At 35.6% G+C, this 13,250-nt stretch overlaps 1 protein-coding gene across 7 annotated transcripts in view; it reads right to left on the minus strand.

The window, feature by feature from the left end:
- The window catches only part of CFAP70 (cilia and flagella associated protein 70), a 100,162-nt gene that overhangs the window by 53,327 nt on the left and 33,585 nt on the right, over nucleotides 1–13,250 (minus strand). For all 7 annotated transcript variants that reach the window (XR_005528897.1, XM_039235179.1, XM_039235177.1 and 4 more), the window contains 4 exons: nucleotides 11,962–12,096; nucleotides 5,365–5,535; nucleotides 5,104–5,184; nucleotides 3,410–3,501 (listed from right to left, as the gene is read on the minus strand). Coding sequence is in view for 6 of the 7 variants with exons in the window: in XM_039235179.1 (XP_039091110.1) it covers nucleotides 3,410–3,501; nucleotides 5,104–5,184; nucleotides 5,365–5,535; nucleotides 11,962–12,096 (479 nt within the window). In the remaining variant the exon portion in view is untranslated. The remainder of the gene's footprint in view (nucleotides 1–3,409; nucleotides 3,502–5,103; nucleotides 5,185–5,364; nucleotides 5,536–11,961; nucleotides 12,097–13,250) is intronic.

Genomic DNA, 13,250 nt, shown 5'->3' on the forward strand with positions numbered 1-13,250 from the left:
AAAAAAAACAACCCACATTGGCTGAACACAATCTACAACTTCGACAATTAAAAACAGCAAACCCTGGGGAAGGGGAAAATCTGATTTTCAAAGTTCTTCACATTTTATGATATCCAAATGTCCAGTTTTCAACAACAAAAAATCACAAAATGTACAAAGAAACATAAAAGTGCAGCTCTTTCAAAGGAAAAAAATAAGTTTATAGAAACTGTCCCCGAAGAAGCCCAGACATTAGACTTGCTACAAAAAGATGTGGAATAAAGCAACTTACTCAGCTAAAGGAAACCACAAAGTATTAAGAGAAATCAGGAAACAGAAAGTTTCAGTAAGTTGAACATTCGACTTCGGCTCAGGTCATGATCTCACAGTTTGTGACTTTGATCCCACATGGGTCTCAGTGCTGTTAGTATGGGGCACACTTCAGATCCTCTGTCCCCTCTCTCTCTGCACACCCAAACTCTCTCTCAAAAAAATAAATACACTTAAAAAAAAAAAGAAATGCTACAGGGAGCCCTTCAGGCTGAAAGAACACTAGTCAGTAATTGGAAGGTAACTGAAGAAATAAGGAACACTGGTAAAGGTAAATATGATAGTCAGTATTATTGTACTTCTGGTTTTAAACTCCTCTTTACTTGTTTGGGGCACCTGGGTGGTTCAGGTCATGATCTCACGGTTCATGGAAATGAGCCCCATGTCAGGCTTGGGCCTGACAGCGCAGAACCTGCTCAGAATTCTCTCTCTTTCTCTCTCTGTCCTTCCCCAAACTGCTCTCTCTCTATATCTCAAAACAAATAAATAAACATTTTTTAAAACTTTTTAAAGTAGTTATCACTGGGTGAGTAGAAATCTAAGTGTTTTTATATGCTTGCTGATCTCAATTTTCCCAAAGTCTCGATTATTTTAAGTTTATATATTTATTTTTGAGAGAGAGTTGGGGAGGGGCAGAGAAAGAAGGGGAGAGAGAATACCAAGCAGGCTCTGCAATGTCAGCACAGATCCATTTGGGGCTTGAATTCACGAACCATTAAATCATGACCTAAGCCAAAATCAAGAGTCGGCACTTAACCCACTGAGCCACCCAGGTACCCCTCAATTTTTTTTTTTTTTTTTTACAAATAGTTTATTGTCAAATTAGTTTCTACATAACACTCAGTGCTCATCCCCAAAGTGCCCTCCTCCATGCCCATCCCCCCCACCCCCCCACATCCATCAGTCCTCAGTTTTTGTCAGCATTCAAGAGTCTCTCATGGTTTGCCTCTCTCCCTTTCCCCCACCATTTCCACCCTTCTTCTCCCCCTTGGTCCTCCGTCAAGTTCCTCCTAATCCTCCTATACGTGCAAACATATGATATTTGTCCTTCTCTGCCTGACTTATTTCGCTCAGCATAACACCCTCAAGGTCCATCCATGTTGCTACACATGGCCAGATTTCATTCTTTCTCATTGCCATGTAGTATTCCATGGTATAGATAAACCACATCTTCTTGATCCATTCATCTGTTGATGGACACTTAGGCTCTTTCCATGTTTTGGCTATTGTGGAGAGTGCTATGAACATTGGGGTACATGTGCTCCTATGCATCAGCATTTCTGTATCCCTTGGGTAAATTCCTAGCAGTGCTATTGCTGGGTCATAAGGGAGTTCTATTGTTAGTTTCCTGAGGAACCTCCACACTGTTTTCCAGAGGGGCTGTCTCAGTTTACATTCCCACCAACAGTGTAGGAGGGTGCCCGTTTCTCCACATCCTCGCCAGCATCTAGAGTTCTCTGATTTGCTCATTTTAGCCACTCTGACTGGCGTGAGGTGGTATCTCAGTGTGGTTTTGATTTGTAGTTCCCTGATGAGGAGGGATGCTGAGCATCGTTTCATGTGTCTGTTGGCCATCTGGATGTCCTCTTTGGAGAAGTGTCTGTTCATGTCTTCTGCCCATGTCTTCACTGGGTTGTTTGTTTTTCGGGCGTGTAGTTTGGTGAGTTCCTTATAGATTCTGGATATTAACCCTTTATCTGATATGTCATTTGCAACTACCTTTTCCCATTCCGTTGGTTGCCTATTAATTTTCTGGGTTGTTTCCTTGGCTGTGCAGAAGCTTTTAATCTTGATGAGGTCCCAACAGTTTATTTTTGCTTTTGATTCCCTTGCTTTTGGGGATGTGTCAAGTAAGAAGTTGCTGCGGTGGAGGTCAAGGAGGTTGTTTCCTGCTTTCTCCTCTAGGGTGTTGATAGTTTCCTGTCTCACGTTCAGGTCCTTTATCCATTTTGAGTTGATTTTTGTGCATGGTGTGAGAAAATGATCTAGTTTCATTCTTCTGCATGTTGCTGTCCAGTTCTCCCAACACCATCTGTTAAAAAGGCTGTCTTTTTTCCATTGGATATTCTTTCCTGCTTTGCCAAAGATCAGTTGGCTGTATACTTTTGGGTCCACTTCTGAGTTCTCAATTCTGTTCCATTGGTCTATGTGTCTGTTTTTGTGCCAATACCATACTGTCTTGATGATGACAGCTTTGTAGTAGAGGCTGAAGTCTGGGATGGTGATACCTCCCGTTTTGGTTTTATTTTTCAGGATTACTTTGGCTATTCGGGGTCTTTTGTGGTTCCATACAAATTTTTGGATAGTTTGTTCTAGTTTTGAGAAGTATGCTGGTGCAATTTTGATTGGAATTGCATTGAATGTGTAGAGTGCTTTAGGTAGTAATGACATCTTAACTATATTTATTCTTCCGATCCATGAGCATGGAATGTTTTTCCATTTCTTTGTGTCTTCTTCAATTTCCTTCATAAGTTTTCTATAGTTTTCATCATACAGATCTCTTGTATCCTTGGTTAGGTTTATTCCGAGGTATTTTATGGTTTTTTGTGCAATTGTGAATGGGATCAGTTTCTTGATTTCTCTTTCTGTTGCTTCATTATTGGTGTATAAAAATGCAACCGATTTCTGTACGTTGATTTTGTACCCTGCAACTTGGCTGAATTCTTGGATCAGTTCTAGTAGGCTTCTGGTGGAGTCTGTCGGGTTTTCGATGTAGAGTATCATGTCATCTGCGAAGAGTGAAAGTTTGACTTCCTCTTTGCCAATTCTGATGCCTTTGATTTCCTTTTGTTGTCTGATGGCTGATGCTAGGACTTCCAGCACTATGTTAAACAACAGTGGTGAGAGTGGACATCCCTGTCGTGTTCCTGATCTCAGGGGGAAAGCTCTCAGTCCACCCCTCAATTTTTTTTATACTGTGCATATACTGTTTTTGTAATAAGAAGACAACTATAAGAAAAGAAAACTAATGTGGGATAAAAACCAGAAAACTTTCCGCTGCTTAGTCCAGGGAAATTATATTTATAGGGACAATCTGAATTCCTTTTATGTATATATAAAATGTTTTTTCAAAAAAAGTGTAAGAGCTATTGCTACACACCTTCTGGCTAGCTCCTCTGGCATTCGCTTTGGAACCAAGGCTTTGTCCAGCTGAATCTCCAACACAATGTATGTCCCTGCTTCTACATATTGCTGTAAAGATATTTTTCTCTCATTTCTTTCCATGAAGAACAGATATTTATGAACAAATTTTAGTAACATAAGATAATATTCACAATATAAGTAAGAAAATTGCATATATACTATATATATACATATATATAGTGTGATCTTGACTGTCAAAATATTTTTAATATCGGAAAAATAACTGCAAAGAAAAATAGTAACAGTGGTTATCTCTGGCATAAAGCGGTTTTAAATTTTATTATTGGAAACTTCTATCTCAGCTGATGCACCATTTAACTTGTTCAATACTTTTCTTGTAACTGTTTTAAGTGAATGCTATTCTTTCTACCACCAAACCTTCCAAATCCAAATATTTCCAAGCAGAAGCATTCTGACATTACCATTCACAGAATCCATGTCACCATCTATCAACTGCAGCCTGGTGGACATTTCTAACCAGATTTTTGCCAGCATCTTAAATACAACATGTCCAAAATCGAACTTATCATTTCCCTTATATCGATCTCTCTTTGACTTATCTCTTAACGATTTTGTCATCCTTCTCGAAAGTAAGGCTTGAAACCTGAGTTATCTTTAGCTTTTCTTCCTCAGCACACTTAAAGCTCCCCAGTTCCAGATCTTGCCTCTTCAAGTTTCTGACTTTCTTTACTACAACCTCTTCCCTAAATCAAACTATCATCAACACTTATCTGTACAATTAGAAAAACCTATACCAATATTTGAAGCCCCTACCCCAACTTCATTCTCTCCGTTTCACTTCCTTGCAAGAGTTCTGCCATGAAATACATGGGAGGTTTTATTTCTACATGACTTAAAAACCTTTCATATGAGTCTTCAAGATGAAGCTCAAGAGTCCCTTATCACCTACATAATGAAACTTTCTAGCAAATCTTTCAGTCTTTCTACAACTCAACACAGCCTCTCTCTCCTTTCTCACCTCTGTCTAGAAATTCTCCTCTTTTCATTTCTCTATTTCATACACTAAATTAATTGATACAGTCTAAATTCTGCTACCTTCTTTGTGCTCTGAATCAGGCTATTCCCTAGCCCTCAAATGCCAACCCCCTCATCTTCCTCTGGCAAACTATCCTCTTCATCTTTCACTACTTAACTCAAATGCCACCTCTTCCATGAAGCCTTCTGAGACTGCTTTATCCTAGGAGTGATTAATCTGTCCTATCCAAGCCCAAACAGCACTTTTATTTGTACCTCTATTATAACATTCATCAAAATTCTGTGTTATGGTTAGTTATGTACCAATCTGTTTTGCCCACCAGACTGTTGACTGTCATGAGGGCAGATAAGTAAATGCTACAGATGATGCATCTCTGCATACTTCCTAGTATATAATAAAGTAGAATTACTAAAACACATAATTTTTTATAGTTAAAAAAGTTTTGTTATTTTTATTGTTAAGGTTAATTTGGTACTACCTGCTCATTTTAGAGAGTCTCAACAAGACAAAGAAATTTACCAAAGTCATAAACTACTCATGGCAAATATGGGATGGTCATTGAGATAATGAGCATTTTTCACAATACCATACTATCTTACTCAGTAAAGGACTGATGAATTTAAACTTAATTTTCCAACTCTATGCATAGTTACCTGTCCTTCTGGATTGTGGCTTAGAGAGGGTTCAGTTTCCAAAGGATTATCTGAGCTCTGAGATTTTATACTAGGTGCTTGCTGAAAGAAAATGAACACACCTCAAAAACTGAATTCTTATGTGGTCTTCCCAATGACAGGAAAAATGATCATTATGTTGCAACAAAAGGCAAACTAAATTGATGCAATTCACCAAATAATCAGCACAGGCCTGTGAAATATAACAAAACTAGCAAAATCATCACCTTTTCAACAACCTACCATCTCCCCAGGCCTAGGCCTTCCGTCTATATCCTTTTCTTTGACTACTTTATCTTCTTTCAGGTTCTTTGAAACAACTGATTTAGACAATGGGGAATTAATTCCTCCTATTTTATTATTCTGAAGCAGATGATGACCAGTATCCCGGAAAAAGCTAAATAAACATTTGGTCTGAAAAGAAACAACAACAACAAAAAAAATGCAATGAATCACAGGCAGAAGAGACTAATTTGAAAGAAACTCACATAATTCTTTAACAATATTTAGTTTTCTAGATAATTTCAATATTGTAGAATAAGAGGGAAATAGGGAAAAGAAAAACTTCATTGAATTGCCATATTTGTTGCATAGGTAAAGCCATCATAGAAAATTAGCTATCCACCCTATTAAATTATTACAATAAGATTGTTCAACCTCACTTGATTTTGGTGTTTCATAACTCTTGTTCCTAGAAAATTTTTAATTTTTGATACGTAATTTCAGATTGACTTTAAATGGTAGATGTGGGAAATAGGTTCAAGAATTCCTCACACTTGGGTTAAAAGGGCTTAGGGCGGAAAGTCTCTGCAGGGCGAAAGCCCCCAAGGTTAGCTAACTAGACTAGCTAACTAGTAACTTGTTATCTTTAAAGCCGCATGTTACATCAGTCTTAAATTTTAAAGAAGACAGCTAATTCGTTGTATCGCCTACAGGAAACTACTTTCCATCTGATGCCAATATATTATTGTGCTTTGACCACAACTTCAAATGCCACTTGCCCCCAAAACCCTTTGCTTCGTACACATACAAGTTAATGATTACTATCTAAGTGTTTCCTTCTGCACGTTCACCACATATGTAAAATGTTGAGAGCTCAATAATACGGAGACGAAATCCTTGTTGGAAGCTCTTGTCTCCTCCCAGACATTAGCCTCTCTCATTTTCATTTCTGCATCTGCTCTTTTGCCAGACAAGAGAGAATTTAGGACTCCTAATCTGTGACAGGTAGAATTTATTTCTGCATAAGAAATATTATCTAATTACTACTGGCCTCTCAACTATAATTGGAAAAATAGGGCAAATTTAAAGTTCAAACTAAAAACTGCATGGGTAAATTCAAAATATAGATGACTGAAGAAGAATCATATATTTTTTAAAATTAAACAATATGGTTGAAGTCTAAATACAATTTATGCTGAGTGAAAGAAGCCAGACCAAAAAACCAAGAGGAGAAGACTGGTCAGAGGTATGAGACGATAAGAGCAGACACAAGAAAACTTTTGAGGGGCAGGTAATGGATATTTGCCTTATCTTGATTGTGGTGATAGTTTCACTGATGTACTATAAATATTCATACACATGTCTTTGCATAAAGGCAGGATTTCAGTGCTCTTGGGTAGGTTCCTAAAAATGAATTTGTTGAGGAGAGCACCTGGGTGGCTCAGTCTGTTGAATGTCTGACTTTGGCTCAGGCCCTGATCTCATGATTCATGAGTTCACGCCCTGCATTAGTCTTGCTGCTGTCAGCAGAGTCCACTTCAGATCCTCTGTTCCTCTGTCCCTCCCCCACTTGGGCAACCTCTCTCCTTCTCAAAAATAAATAAGTAAACATCTGAAAAAATGATTTTGTGGGTTATATGCTAAGTTAATGTTTAATATATAATTTCTATATAGTTTTTCTACCAAGTATTGATATCAAAGTATTGACATTTCTAAATGTCAGATTATCTATCTCTCAATTCTGTTAGTTTTTGCTTCTATAATGAGTTTCTGTTTTTAGGTGTGTATACATTTATAATTTATACATTTGTTTAATATAAATACTTTGTAAATTCTGTCTTTCTGATTAATTGACCCTTTAATCATTATGATATGCTACTCTATGTTGTTAGTAATATTTCCTGTCTTGAGTCTATTTTGTCTATATAAATATAGCCACTCAGCTCTGTTATGTTTTCTATTTACAGTATCTTTTCCAACCATTTGCTACAATCTATGTGTATCTGAATCTAAGTGTGTCTGTTTAAATAGCATATTATTGAATCTTGATTTTTAAGAAATTGTTTAATGTTTATTCATTTCTGAGAGACAGAGGGGGGCAGAGTGTGAATGGGGGAGAGAAGAGAGAGAAAGGGAGACACAGAATCCAAAGTAGGCTCCAGGTTCCAAGCTGTCAGCACAGAACCCAACATGGGGCTCAAACCCAAGAACTATGAGATCATGACCTGAGCTGAAGTTGGACACTCAACCGATTGAGCCACCCAGGCTCCTCAAATCTTGATTTTTAAAAAATGTGGTCTTGTAATCTCTATCCTTTCATTGGAGTGTTTAACACTACTTACATATAAAGTTATTGTTGAAATATTTACATTTATGTCTGCCATTTTACTATTTATTTTCTATATATCTTCTTTGTTCCTCTGTTCCTCTTTTAAATACCTTCTATTATGTTTAAATACGTATATGTACACACACACGCACACACACAATTTTCTTAGCCATTCTAACTAATCACAATGTATATCAAATTTTTAAAAAATGTTTTATTTATTTCTAGGAGATAGAGACAGCGTGAGGAGAGGAGGGTCAGAGAGAGGGAGACACAGAATTTGAAGCAGGCTCCAGGCTCTGAGCTAGCTGTCAGCACAGAGCCCGACGCGGAGCTCGAACCCACAAACCGCGAGATCATGACCTAAGCGAAAGTCGGAAAGTCGGACGCTTAACCGATTAAGCCACCCAGGCGCCCCAATGTATATCACATTTATACTAACTTAACTCTGGTATAATGTAGAAACTTTAGTGCACTGTAGTTCCATTCTATCCTTCCTCCTCTTTATGTTACTATTATCATATACATTAAATCTATACATGTTATAACTCCAACAATAGAATTAATGCTTTCTATAATGTCTTTCAAAGAAATTAAGAGTAAAAATGAAAAAAATATGCTGTATTTCTGAAATCTTTTATATTAACTTAAATTTAGCCATTTCTAGTGTTCTTTGTTTCTTCTGGTGGATTCAGGTGAGCAATCAGTGTCACATCTTTTCAAGCTGAAGAACTTCCAGTAGTGTTTCAAGACAAATTTGTTAGCAACAAATTCTTTCTATATTTGTTTATCTTGGGATGTCTTTATCTTGCCTTCCTTTTTGATTGCTAACTTTTTCATTGAGCATTTTGAATATGTTATTCTACTGCTTCCTGGATCCATTGTTTCAGAAGAAAAATCAGTTGTTAAATTACTTTGGTGCTCCCCTATAAGCAATGAGTTATTTTTCTCCTATTGAATTCATTATTTTCTCTTTGTCTTTCAACAGTAAACTCTAATGTCTATGTTGTGGATGCCTGTATGCTTATCTTATCTGGGATTCTCTCAGCTTCTTGGATATGTAGATTAATGTTTTCATCAAACATGAGACATTTCTAGACATTATTTTGTCGTGTTTCTAGACATCATTTTGTCGTGTATCTTTTCTGCCCCTTACTCTCTTCTCTCCTGGACTCTCATTTCAATTATGTTAATTGCTCTGCATAAACCTACATTTCAACCAACAACATTGCTGGGCATAGGTCCTTCATCTGCTGTTCCAAATTGTGTGAGTCTTTTTCCATGGCAGCAGTTTCTGGTTCTCACAGCCTATCTTGCCATAGAAGAATCAATGCACTGATTAAGCTAAAGAAATGGAGTAGGGAAGAACTCAGCAAAGTTTTAGGAACAGCCCTAAGCAAGAAATCTTCAGACTCCATAGTTTTTCATGCATTTAGTACTTCTCAGTTTATTGATGCCTTTGGTTAATTTCCAGAGTGCTAAATGGTTTTTTGTCAATTTGTCCAGCTTTATAGTTGTGGGGTAAGAATATCTGACAACCTTCTCACTCATAGCCAGAAAGATTTCCTCTCCAATATAATTCTGATCATATATTTTTTAAAAGTTGTAACCAATGTACTTTTATATCCTGATTTTTCATTTAACAGATTATCACATACATCCTTTCATGTTTAAAATTTTTTCATAAGGATTATTTTTAATGTATATACAATAGTCTCCAATCACCCCTACTATACCCCTAGTACTAAACCTCTAGTACCTTACATATTTTACTTCATTTAATACGTAAAACAATTCTAGGAAACAAACATTGTCTTCATTTATAATAAATACATTTATTTATAATAAATGAATATATAAATTAAAGTTGAGAGAAACTTAGTCACTTGCCTGAAGTCTCCCAGCTGGTTAATTCCAGATTTCAAATTAGAGGCTGACTGACATCAAGGCCTATAACCTTTCAATTATAATATACTATTTCCCTCATATATCTTCATGTATTAAAATTTGGATACAATTCTACTTATTCCTTTAAAATAGTTTCCTAGAAGTAGGAATACTACAGGAAAAAATATAAGTATTCTAAGCTTCTTAATACATAGTGACAAATTTTTTTTCACAGTTTGTACTGATTTACACTTGTAGCAGTGAATGAGAGCTGTCTTATCACACCATTGACAACAAAGAGCATTATCATATTTTAAAGAATTGTCTAATTTTACAGGTAAAATGATATTTTTTTTAATTTTAATTAGCAGTCATCTGATTTTAAATAAGGCCAAATGTTTCTTCTTCTTCCATTTATTGGCCATGGGCATTTCTTTTTTTGTGAAGCGCTATTTCATGTACTTTGCCCTTTAAAATATTTTTAATTTTTGCTATTATAGATACCAAGAGGCTTTTCTGAATATAGAGTTGGGTTTTTTTATGTCATTAGGAATTTAATTTACACACTGCCAACATTCATCACTGCAAGCTCTTTTTCCAGTGTCACTTGTTTTTCCACTCTGCCAAATCCAACCCAGATACTTCTGCACATGTGATGTTTTCAAAGAAAAACAAATAGTATAAGTAAAATAGATAGACATTTCTGTGACTGACAGTTAAGATTTATAGTATTTGTAGACAGATGACAAACTGAAAATTATGATGCTTCCCCTCTTTGTATTCTAGAAAATATTTTTAACACTCTTGCCAGTAATTACAATAATTGGAAACACTACACATAGATTTTTATTTGTACTCATAATCCATGAATATCTTTTCCTTTGTAATACTTCACACACTTTCAGAAAGGAAGGCAAACCATTTAATATTGCCAAATCTATTCTAATGCTAAAAATTATATTACAGAACATGAGAAAGCTCTAGAGACTAGAACTGAGGGTTGAATATGGGTGCATATTTGATCCTATTAAATTATTTCCTTAAGATACATCCCTATAAGTGTGATTTCTGATTCAAAGCATTTCTGATTCTTGGAGCCTGGAGCCTGCTTCAGATTCTGTGTCTCCCTCTCTCTTTCTCCCCCTCCCCCACTCATGCTTTGTCTGTCTCTCTCTCTCAAAAATAAATAATATATAGAAAGAGTTTACTACTCAATTGGTTTGCAAATAGATGATAGGTCTTTCGTGGCTCTATTATTGAAAAATAGCTGTCCTAATAATGATGAAATAGTAATATGTTTTTATTATTTTTGTTATGTTTTACAAAGACCCACTTTATCCTAAGAAAAAACATGGTAAAACTGACTTTTTGTTTGGGAAAAAATACACACACATATATAGTCTATATTTATATATAGACATATAGATAGATAAAAAGATGGATGATTTTAACATTTTAACACCTGAAAATGGAAAAAACCGTATTGTAGCTCATTAATCAGCTCATGGATTTAAGTTTTATATATTTAACACAACAGACTTCTTTCCTTATCTTAAAGATTATGTATCTGACTGTATGAGTAAAATCAAAATATGATAAACTACATATTTAAAGTATACAATGTTATTAATTTTGATGTGACTTATGTATACACATGTGAAACCACCACAATCAAGATAACCAACATTTTCATCACTCCTAACACTTTCCTCACATTCTTTTGTAATCCAGTCCTCTCTCTATTCTTGTTCCTAAGCAGCCACTGGTCAGCTTTAGGTCACCACAGATTATTTTTCTAGAATTCTATTTAAATGGAATATACATTATGTACTTTCTTTTATCTGGTTTCTTTCATTTAACATAATGCATCTGAAATTCATCCATGTTGCATGTATCAATAGTTCATTCCTTTTTATCACTGAGTAGTATTTCATCATATAAATATACCACAAAATTTGTTTTTCTGTTTACCTATTGATGGAGATTTAAGTTGTTTCCAGTTTTTGGCTTTTTATTATCTTAATTTTTTAAATATTTTATTTATTTTTGAGAGAAAGGGGGGGAGGGAGAACGAATTGGAGAGGGGCAGAGAGAGAGAGAGGACAGAGGATCTGAAGCAGGCTCTGTGCTGATAGTTGAGAGTCTGATGCAGGGTTCAAACCCACAAACTGTGAGACTATGACTTGAGCTGAAATTGGATGCCCAACAGAGTGAGCCACCCAGGTGCCCCTCATTATCCTAAAGTTTTTAAGGTTCAATGACAGAATGCAAGGTGCTATATTTACTACCCCAGTAATCAACAGTTTCAAACTTCAGTTGCAAAGATGTGTATGCTAACGATGTAACTAAACACATATATAAAGGATAAATTAGGATAATACCTCCTATACAATTTTTCTTACCTTTTCATAGACTGTACTATCTACGTAAGGGTAAACATGAAAAGCTCCCCGAATCCTCTTCACACCTGGATACAGCAGTGGGACCATATTTACATAAGCCACACCATGAAATGAAAGCTGACTTTCATCATCAGTCTAAAGGAATAAAACCAGAGAGCTGTTAGTGGTATAGAGCCACGTAGCATAAGGTATAGACCTCTGACTTATATAGAGTTTTTTAAAGACTTGTCTTTAGGAACTAGCTATGTTACTCAACTATTTGACTTTTGGCCAGGTACATAGATATTTTAGATCTACATTTCTTTATCTTCAAAATTGGTTTACTAATACCACAATCACTGAAGTAATGCATATAAACAGTGTTAATAGTAAAGACAGTAGTTGGATAAGCACATACTCAAATTAATTGGTATTCAACTAAAAAAGTCAACTTAACCATATTGCTTCTTAGGAAAAATGAACCTTTGTAAAATAATAACAACAACAAAAATGCAAAAGAAATCAGAAGATGTGGCTTATAGCTTTGCTTACAGAGTTTTATAAATGAAAGGGATCTTACAAATCACCTGGACAGTGATGACAAATAGACTTTAATTATGCCTAAATTCTAATAAATTGGTGGATTTCTTTCAGAGTACTGTGTTGAGAAAGATTACATATTCTTATCTGGGTTCCAAAAGAAACAATGTTTTGATTAATCAGTAATATCTGCCATGGATGAGGGAGGATGAGTGATAGTCTGCCATTGTGTATTTGCCATTTCTAATTTTATCTAAGCCCCCATTACAAAGATGAATAACATGTTAATAAATATAACAACATAATTTTTTAACGGCTGAGGGTTTGTCATAGAAAACGTTCACAGGGAAAAAATTGATTTAGTAAAAAAAAAAAAAAAACATACTTAATTCTCACAAGATTAAAAGTAATCTCTCTGATTTCACATATGATAATAATAAGTAGAATTTAGATTTGGGGCGCCTGGGTGGCTCAGTTGGTTTAGCATCCAACTTCGGCTCAGGTCATGATCTCGAGTTCCATGTTGGGCTCTGTGGTGACAGCTCAGAGCCAGGAGCCTGATTCAGATTCTGTGTCTCCCTCTCCCTCTCTGCCCCTTCCCAGATCAGGCTCTGTCTCTCTCTTTCTCAAAAATAAATAAACATTAAAAAAGAAAAAATTTTTTAAATAGATTTAAAAGTCCTATATACAAGTAATAACATTGTCTTGTTAAGGAAAGTTAGCCAATGTATACTATATATTACAAAGGGACAAGAGTCTATTTTAAAAAT

The sequence above is a fragment of the Hyaena hyaena genome, unplaced genomic scaffold (genome assembly GCF_003009895.1).
Source record: "Hyaena hyaena isolate Hyena2069 unplaced genomic scaffold, ASM300989v1 scaffold_97, whole genome shotgun sequence".
NCBI classification, from domain to species: Eukaryota; Metazoa; Chordata; class Mammalia; order Carnivora; family Hyaenidae; genus Hyaena; species Hyaena hyaena.